The following is an 8,699-nucleotide window of genomic DNA, read 5'->3' as shown; positions in this document are numbered from 1 at the left end:
TCGTCAACCACATCTCTCTGCAAGGATGGACCCACCCAAACAGCTGCACTGAGAGAGCATCGGGATCACAGCTGAACCCCGTTCTCAGCGCAGAACGACCCGGAGTCAGGGCTTGGTCCCCGGGGCAGAGCGCGGCGCTGGGCCTCCTCCCACCGCTGTGGGACGTGGGGATTTCTCCAGGACCGTGGCGCGGGCACGTGGGAAACGCAAAGGATGTTCCTCCCGCGGGAACTGGTGTGCAACAGAAGTGGTTCTGATGGGAAGCGGAGGGCTCCGCGGAGCTCCACGCTGGTCCTTTCAGCCGTCAGGGTCGGTTTGGCTTCGCCGTCAGCGGAGCTCGTGCTGATAAGGTCGGCGTGCGGCCCCGAGATTGAAGGAGCAGCCATCAGTGGGAAGGCCCAGCCCTGAGAGCGGGGAGAGCGGAGCGCAGCGTGCTCGGGCCTTGGTGCAAAGGGCTCCATCCCAAGGGGATGATGTGAGTCCCGCACACCCCTCCGGCTGCTCGGCTTCGTCTGAGCCGCTGGCAAATGTCAGCTCTGGGAGGCAGAGGATGGAGCTGGTGGGGATGAAGGTCAGGGGATGAAGGGACGTGCCACACCAGGGCCTGGAACAGCTCCTCAAATAGTGAACGGCGTCCGAGCGGCCGTGGGGAGACGCCTGATGGGAATGAGCTCTTTGTCCCACAGCCCGATGGGACCAGGGACACTCGGGTCACCCCAGTGGGTCCCCACTGCTCAGCACTAACCCAGCCCGTATGGGGTGTCCCCACCTCCCCTCATGGCACCCAGCCCCCCTCCTCCAGGCCGGGTTCCTGTTCTCTGCACCATCTCCCCATCGCTATCTGCACAGACACCAACTTTATCTTGATGCCTCTCTCTGCTCTTTCAGTTCAGATGTCGTTCTTTGAAATTCAGGGGGGAGGAGAGGGACACCCAGTCCTGCAGCATCTCCCATCTCTTTCCTGCAGACGAAGACCACAGTTTGCTCAAAGCTGCCCCATAGCTGCCCCGCTCCATCACCCAGACCCTGGGGGCAAACCCCAGCCCTCGGGTCACCGCTGCCCGTGCCCCATCCAGCCCCCAGCCCTGGTCACACCCCAGCAAATCAATCTGTGGGTGACACTGTGTGGGGCGGGCTCTGGCGGGCGGACGGACACTGCCATCCCCACCGCTGTGCCACCTCCACCCATCCGTCCCTGCAGGTGTTTTGCTGCTCCAGGAAGGGTGGAGCGGTGCTGGTTTAGAGATGACTCGATCGTTGCTGGCGGTTGGAGCAGGGGTTTGTGTTGCTCACTTGCAGCAGGTGGGGGTCCTTCCAGCAGAGCATCGCAGCAGGGAGCCATAGAAGAACCCCTCTGTGCACAGAGCCCAGGAACCGGCGCGTCTGCAGTGCTCAGAGCCTCATCTCGGATGCAGCCGGGTCCCTGTAAAAAAAAAAAGAATTCTCTGCAGGAAAAACAAGAACATGAAAGAGAAAGTTTCACCGTTGTCTCCTTCTGACCACATTAATGACTTTAAAAAGCAAAGTGGGAAGGGAAAGAAAAGAAAAGATCGACCCAACTTGAAGTGGTTTCTTTCTCTTTAGAAGGTTGAATTTTGCCAATGGAAAAAAATACATGAGATGGAGAGCAAACAACGGGAAGCATAAAGCGCCTCTCCTCCCAGAAATCCTCCTCGGGGTCGGGTTTGGGCCACATCCACGCTCTGGTTTTCTTTCACGGAAGGGTTTCATGCTCAGGGAGCTCAGGAGCAAGGGGTGGTGGTGCATGTGGGGCACGCACGCCTGGCGGAACCCTACTCTCATGGACTGCAATGGGGCTGGTGGGCACGGCCCGGGGGGTGGGGGGCAGAAAGCAGCCTGGGAATGGGCACAGAGGGGTCTGTAGGAAAATACCCCATAGCAGGACTGGGAATTTAACATTGCATAGCGGTACGAGGGGTGATGTCTCCATGGCATGGAGGGGCCGTTAAAGCTGCACACTGCTGGCTGCTCCATGGTCACCGCCTGCTGGGTTTCTCCTCTCTTACCAGCTGCAGTTACGAACTCGGATGAGCTCAGAAATCCTGCCCTGAGCTCAGCCACCGCTGCTGGGAGGGCTGTGCCTGGGAGAGCAGCCCCGAGAGCAAAAGCACCCAAGGATGGGAAGGAGCAAAGGGCGCTTTGAGCCCACAAGCGTGTGGGCAGGATGTCCCCGGTGACTGCTGCCCGCTCCTTATCTCTGCGCTGGCAGAGATCTCTCCCAGCAGCTGACCCCCCCTCGTGCCCCTTCCAGGAGAGGGCCCCGTGATGATTGTGGTGATGTGCAACGTGCAATCTCTCCGCAGCAGAGCAGACATTTCGCAGAATCACAGAATCAATCACAGAATCGAAGGGACCTCTGGAGATCCCCCAGCCCACCCCCACTGCCCCCCCCAGAGCAGTTCCCTACAGCAGCTGCACTCCATGCAGCTTTAAGCCCCGGTAGATGGAAGCCCCAGGGAGCAAGAAGCGATGCAGCAAAGTGGGGCAGCCTGGCAGGAGGGGAAAATGGTGGGCTGGGAAGAGCAGTCAGGAGGGACAGCTTCAAACAGTGCAGGGCTGGGTGGCACAGCCCCCGTGCGAACTGCAGGCTCGGCTGCAGGAGGGAAGAGAGCCAGGAGCCAGCGCTGGGAGAGCCCAGGTGTGCTGCACGCCGGGTCCGTGCCCTTTGCACAAGGATTGGGTGAGCCGGGGCAGTGCTGCGCTGCTGTCCCACGGATCGCAGCCCCTGAGCACACAGGCACGTGAGCAGCAGAGATGCAGATAGCCCGGCGGGATGCTGCGCTGCTCTGATTAACGCAATCAGCCCATCGCACATGGTTTCCTGGCTGCAGGGTACAGCTGCTCCAGGCTATAAAACCCCCCTTGGGCAGCGGGAGGGAGGCTGAGAGCTCCAAGCATCCATCGGGGAGAGGAGATGCGTCGTCCCCGTTGCCCGCTGCTGCTGGCCCTGCTGCTGCTGCTCTCCTGCCCGCGGGCCGATGGCAGTAAGGCGGGAGCTGCACGGGGCCGCTGCCCTGCGCTCCATCCCATGGGCTCACCCCGCTGTGTCTTGCAGGTGCTCTGCGGGGTCAGATCGTCGGGGGCCACGAGGCCAAGCCCCACTCCCACCCCTACATGGCATTCCTGAAACTCAGGAATTCCTCCTGCGGGGGGTTCCTGGTGGCCCGCGACTGGGTGATGACGGCCGCGCACTGCTTGGATGGGTGAGTACCACGCACAGGAGCTTCATCCTCCTCTTCCTCCCCGTCACCGGGGTCGTTTGGGAGCAGCTCTCCCCACCTTTCTGCAAAAGGTGCAGGGAGGGGGGTGAGACTCGACCAGTTCTCCTCTCCCTTGTACGCCGCGGCCAGGAACATCACCGCCATCCTGGGGGCTCATGACATCAGTGAACCAGAGCGGAGCCAGCAGGTCCGAGGGGTCCTCAAATACCACGTGCACCCCGCGTACAACCCCAACACCTTTGCCAACGACATCATGCTGCTCAAGGCAAGGCAGCCTCGTGGGGCGGAGGGGGGCTGGGGGCAGCGAGGCCGAGCAGAGTGCGTTGTACACAGAGCTCCTCCTGCCAACCACCCCCTTCGTGGGGCGGGACCCCCGGGCAGGGCTGGGGTCACACACCGTATTTGCAGCGCTGTCCATCCCACCGGCCTTCCCCTCCATGCTCTGCCCGCTCTGCTCACAACCCTCCTCTCTCCCAGCTGACGGCGAAGGCCACGCTCAACAAATACGTCCACCCCATTGCGCTGCCCAGAACCAGCAGCGACCTCCCCACGGGCACCTCGTGCACCATCGCGGGATGGGGCCTGATTGACAAGGACAAGGCAACCAGCAAACTCTTCGAAACTGAAGTCTCCATCTACAGCCGCAGGAAATGCGTTCTGTTCTACCCGCAGCTCAACGATGGCATGGTGTGCGCCGGCAGCTTCCACGAGCTGAGGGACTCCAGCCAGGTACGGCCGCAGAGGGGGCACTTTTAGGGGGTTTCCAGGAGAGATGATGGTCCATGGGGCACGGCCACCAGGAGCGGGTCCGGCCCTGGGGAAAGGGATGGAGTCAACGCTGTTCCTTTGGGGAAGAGACGATCCCACTGGGTAGAGGCAAAGCCATTCCCATTGGGAAGGGGTGAGGCCGACCCCAGTGAGCAGAGGCAAGGCCATTCCTGCTGAGTAGAGGAGAGCCCATTTCCATGGGGAAGAGGCTCCCACCACCGGTCCCATCTGTCCGCAGGGTGATTCCGGAGGGCCGCTGGTGTGCAATAAGATAGCACAGGGCGTTGTTTCCTTCGGGCACGACAACCCGCCTGGCGTCTATGCTCGCATCGCCAACTACCTGCCCTGGATCAAGAAAACCATGAGGAAGTAACGGTGCAGCGTCAGCGTGGCCCTGGAGACCTGCTGGGTTCCTTCCTGCCCCCGCTGATGGCCCCATTCCCCGCTCTGTCCCCGGGAACCCAAGTGTCCCAATGGATGCCCATAGGGTCTCTCCCTTTGCTCTGAGGCTGAATGCTGTCCCACTGCCAGCCCAACCCATTTCGGTGCCACGTTGTCACCCAGCAGAATTCCCATCTGACACCAGAATGCAGTGGCACTACTGGAGAGCCCGTTTGCCTTGGACATCCCTTGCCCTGCTTGAGCATCCCTGCACCTGAAACACCCCCAGTAAATTCTGAGCTGCGTTCCCCAGCATTTCTGCCTTCTTCTTTCTTATCCCTTGTTCCGGAAAGAAGGGAGGGTTGAGTCAGCCATGGGCTGAGCTTCTCCTATCCGTGGTGGGATGGCAATGGCAAAGACATTGAGGTTCTGGGCTGTGCCCAGAGAGGGATCAGCCTCTTCTCCGAGGTAACAGCGATAGGATGAGGGGTGATGGCTGCGCGTTGTGCCAGGGGAGGTGCAGGCTGGATACGAGGAACAATTTCTTCTCCAGAAGAGTGGTGATGCACTGGCACAGGCTGCGCTGGGGGTGGTGGGGTCACCATCCCCGGAGGTGGGATGTGGCACTGAGGAGACGTGGCACTTGGGGACATGATCAGTGGGCAGGGGTGGGTTTGGGGATCTGAGAGGTGTTCTGCAGCCGTAATGACTCTATGGTTCTGTCAGTGGGAGTGGTGGGGATGGGTTGATGGGTGGACTTGATGGTCTTGGATGTCTTTTCCAACCTTATGACCTGGATGGAGAGGGGAAGCGATGTGCACACCCCTTCAGAACACCACCAGCCCTCCGTGATGTCCCGAGTAGAGACACAGATACGGGCTCTGAAAGCATCGTACTGGGATGGGCAAGGGCCCGGGGACCAGCGATAGGAGAGGGGACAGGGCAGAGCAGCACTCCCTGCTGCAGGATGCCAGATGTTTACGCAAGTTCCAGGAGAGAATGTGAGGGTTTGTGGAGGGGAAACCCAGTGGGAAATTTTGAACGTACAGAAACTGTGAGCAATTTGGGGGAAAAGAAGGCTTGCCCTGTTCTCAGAGCCTTTCCTGGGCTTCCGCTCAGCCATTTCTGCCCAAGGGAGGAGATGGATGACACAGGCTGCGGTCCAGCCCTGGCCATGTGTGCCCACGCTCTCCCTGCCCCTGCCTGGAGGAGGTGATGCCGCCACGGCACCCTGGGGAAACCGAGAAGGGTCCACGCTCTGGCGTTCTGCTAACTGCTACTATCAACCAGTAAATCTGCAAGTGAAAAGGCTGCAGCTGCTGCAACTGCTTATCTGTGGGGTATGAAACAAATCTCTGTCGCTTTGTCACGTCAGGGTTTTCCTTGGTGCTCTTGGCTGCAGCAGTCTTTGCACGAGAATGACAGCTCTTCGCTCGAGAAGAGTGCTGGGGGCAGGAGGGAAAGCTCATTTCCCAGCAGTCAGCATCAGACCCATTTCGTCATCACCGAAGGAAGGAACTGCCAATGTGGGGCACAACCCCTCCCACAGGGCCAGCGGATGGGCAGTATCCCAAACCCGCGTCCCTGCTCCCCACAAAGCAGGGACAAAGGCAGCCCTGGCTCTGGGCAGCGTCCTCCGGAGTCCTCACATTCCAGCTGGTGGAGGGGCAGTGAACCCTTGTTTAATGGGGAACAATCACATCTAGGGTTGAGCTGAGCGGAGTCCAGCAGCATTGAGTCGAGTCCAGCAGAGTCCTGTTGAGCAGTGTAAAGTCCAGTCGGGTCAAACTCATTGGAGTCAAGTCTGATAGAGTAGAATCAAGTCGAGCTGGGTCCAGTAGAGCCCAGTAGAGTAGAGTAGAATAGAATAATTCAGTTGGAAGGGCCATACAAGGATCACCAAGTCCAACTTCCTGACCAATTCAGAGCTAACCAAAACTGAAAGCATTTTAGTATGGGCATTATCCAGAAGCCTCAGGAGCGCCGGGCAGCCACGAGGCACCGGGGGCCTTGCTAGGAAGCCTGATCCATATTTGAGCACTGGAAGGAGCACATAAAAGGGCGTCTTTTGCCATACAAAGCAGGGCACTAAAGCAGCAGAGCAAGGTCCTCGTGGCGATGGCGGTGGTGCTGCTGTGCAGCTCCTTGCCCTCGGGCAGCCATAATGAACGTGGTGTTTTGGGGGCTGCTCCTCGGGCTCTGACTGCATCTACCAAGAAGCAGTAGGAGGGTCCTCATGGTCTTCTTGGAGTTTGTACATCATGTAAAAGAAATCTTGGTTTTGCAAGGCTCGTGATAACATCAAGAGATGCAAAGAGTTGCAAAAACAACAACAACACAAGCTGCAGAGAGGGCAAAGCCATGGGGTGAGCACGCTCCCTACAGCCTCCAGCTCAGAGGCAGTGGGGTAACGCTGCCTTTGGGTCCAGGAGGGCTCCAGGCACCTCAAATCCTCCCCAAATGGAGGTGGGCCATCGTCTGAAGCTGCCTGAATTCCCCTTACGGATTGCTGAGGTACGCACTTTGCAGTGAGATTAATCAGATGAAGTGCGACCTCTGTGGTTTCCTGGAGTCTCGTCTCAGGGTATAAATCCTTCCTGAGAGCAGGAAGAGACCCCGCTCTCAGCCTCATACCCTGGGGTATCCTGGAGGCCATGCAGCACCCACAGAGGCTCCTGCTCGCCGTCCTGCTGCTGGCGTGGCCTCTGGGCACGGCTGGTGGGTAGAGCGGCCGTGGGGTGGGCTGAGGGCTGGGGGGCCCGTGCCCCACGTCCCCGTCCCATCCCCGCGTCCCCATCCCCCCCTTCATCCTTGCAGGTCGCTCCTGGAGCCAGATGGAGCCCAGGGGCCGGGCGCTGGCTCCATCCAGGCCCTACATGGCCTATCTGCGGGGCAGCGACGGGGGGTTCTGCGGGGGCTTCCTGGTGGCCCCCGGGTGGGTGATGACGGCTGCGCAGTGCTACCGGTGAGTTCTGGGACACCCAGCCCAGGTGACATCTCCCAGATGGGGGCGGGAGGGCTCCGCAGGGCCGAGTGGGCAGGGAGCGGGGCTGCGGGGCTGGCGCGAGGCCGTGGGGGTCTGCATGTGGGGTGAGCTGCAGAACTGTGTCTGCGCCCCACGCCTGGGGGGCGAAACCGGCAGAAGCCAAGCGCCCACATGCACAGCTCGGTGGAAAGGGGCTGCCCCAACCCCGTGGCGTTCCCCGCTTCCCCAGGGCAGCCCCTGCTGCAGGTGGACCCAGCGAGCTCAGCTGAAGCTCTGGATGCAGATACCCCACTCTGAGCGCAGCAGCCCGCCCTGGGCAGGCTCAGCACTAGGGCTCCATGCTCCCGTCGGCTTCCGCCGAACCCAATCCACATCCCCAGGCCACCCCTGCGCTAATTGCGCAGCTAACGACCCCCCCCACCCCCCCTCCCCCGTGCTCCATCCCACAGGCAGAGCTCTCTGACGGTCATCCTCGGAGCCCGCGACATCCAGAGGGAAGAGGAGAGCTGGCAGGAGCTGCAGGTGAAGAAATACCACAGGCACCCGCAGTACAGCAGGCCCGAGTTCGGGCACGACATCCTCCTGCTGGAGGTACCGGGGGCGGCGGCGGCGGAGGGGGGGGGGCAAATGCCTCGGTCGCGCTTCACCTAAGGGCGAAGCACCCACTGCCGTGCTCCCTGCCCCCCAGCTGAAAGGCAACGCCAGCACCAACGACCGCGTCAGGGCCATCTCCTTCCCCAAGATGCGGGTTCCCGGCGGGGCGGTGTGCAGCATCGCCGGGTGGGGGCACGGAGCCGCCGACGCCGCCCTGCACGAGGCCAACGTCACCATCAGCAAACAGAGGGATTGCCTCACCATCTACCCCGGCCTCGCCGAACACGTCCTGTGCGCCAGCAGCGGCAGTAACGGGGCTCCCGATGAGGTCGGTGCGATGGGAGGGGGCCGGGTCGCTCCGGGGGGGCTGCCCTCAATGCCACAGCCGGGCCGGGCGCGTTCTGTTGCGCTGCAGGACCCGGAGCGATGCTCTGAGCTGCAGCAGTGCCCGTGCTGCTCCCAGACTGGGTTCTGCCATTCGAAAGCTCCCCCCCCCTCCCCGACCCCCCCGTCCTTTGCGACTCCACGCTCTTCTCCCTCTTACAGGGCTATATTGGGAGTCCCCTCGTGTGCAACAACAAAGCCTTGGGGATCTACTCCTACCCGTACCGGCAGCGCATCGCCTTCTACACGCACATCGCTCCCTACATCCCCTGGATCGAAAGCGTCATGAAGTCTTGAAGTCGCGGTGGCCGCTCTCACCCCGACACGCGGGGCCCTGCTGCCGC

The 8,699-nt window shown here is 61.1% G+C and overlaps 2 protein-coding genes across 2 annotated transcripts; both read left to right on the top strand.

Moving 5' to 3' along the window:
• Positions 2,885 to 4,706, top strand: LOC110388892 (mast cell protease 1A-like). Its single transcript, XM_021378631.1, has 5 exons — positions 2,885 to 3,005; positions 3,077 to 3,224; positions 3,372 to 3,507; positions 3,720 to 3,971; positions 4,249 to 4,706. Exons 1-5 carry the CDS (start codon positions 2,936 to 2,938, stop codon positions 4,381 to 4,383), a joined length of 741 nt encoding a protein of 246 aa, XP_021234306.1. The 5' UTR covers positions 2,885 to 2,935; the 3' UTR covers positions 4,384 to 4,706.
• LOC110388970 (granzyme G-like) lies at positions 5,066 to 8,693 on the top strand. Its single transcript, XM_021378813.1, has 5 exons — positions 5,066 to 7,109; positions 7,209 to 7,356; positions 7,827 to 7,968; positions 8,066 to 8,299; positions 8,518 to 8,693. Exons 1-5 carry the CDS (start codon positions 7,046 to 7,048, stop codon positions 8,650 to 8,652), a joined length of 723 nt encoding a protein of 240 aa, XP_021234488.1. The 5' UTR covers positions 5,066 to 7,045; the 3' UTR covers positions 8,653 to 8,693.

The sequence above is a fragment of the Numida meleagris genome, chromosome 27 (genome assembly GCF_002078875.1).
Source record: "Numida meleagris isolate 19003 breed g44 Domestic line chromosome 27, NumMel1.0, whole genome shotgun sequence".
Lineage (NCBI taxonomy): Eukaryota > Metazoa > Chordata > Aves > Galliformes > Numididae > Numida > Numida meleagris.
Note: the sequence above shows the minus strand (reverse complement) of the source record. Positions and strands in the feature narration are given on the sequence as shown.

Excerpts from the sequence above, each read along its gene's own strand:
- LOC110388970 (XM_021378813.1), top strand. The coding sequence starts at position 7,046 with ATGCAGCACCCACAGAGGCTCCTGCTCGCCGTCCTGCTGCTGGCGTGG. Across the intron at positions 7,357-7,826 it reads ACGGCTGCGCAGTGCTACCG|GCAGAGCTCTCTGACGGTCA; the intron begins GTGAGTTCTGGG and ends TCCATCCCACAG. Across the intron at positions 7,969-8,065 it reads ACGACATCCTCCTGCTGGAG|CTGAAAGGCAACGCCAGCAC; the intron begins GTACCGGGGGCG and ends CCTGCCCCCCAG.
- LOC110388892 (XM_021378631.1), top strand. The coding sequence starts at position 2,936 with ATGCGTCGTCCCCGTTGCCCGCTGCTGCTGGCCCTGCTGCTGCTGCTC. Across the intron at positions 3,006-3,076 it reads CTGCCCGCGGGCCGATGGCA|GTGCTCTGCGGGGTCAGATC; the intron begins GTAAGGCGGGAG and ends TGTGTCTTGCAG. Across the intron at positions 3,972-4,248 it reads AGCTGAGGGACTCCAGCCAG|GGTGATTCCGGAGGGCCGCT; the intron begins GTACGGCCGCAG and ends ATCTGTCCGCAG.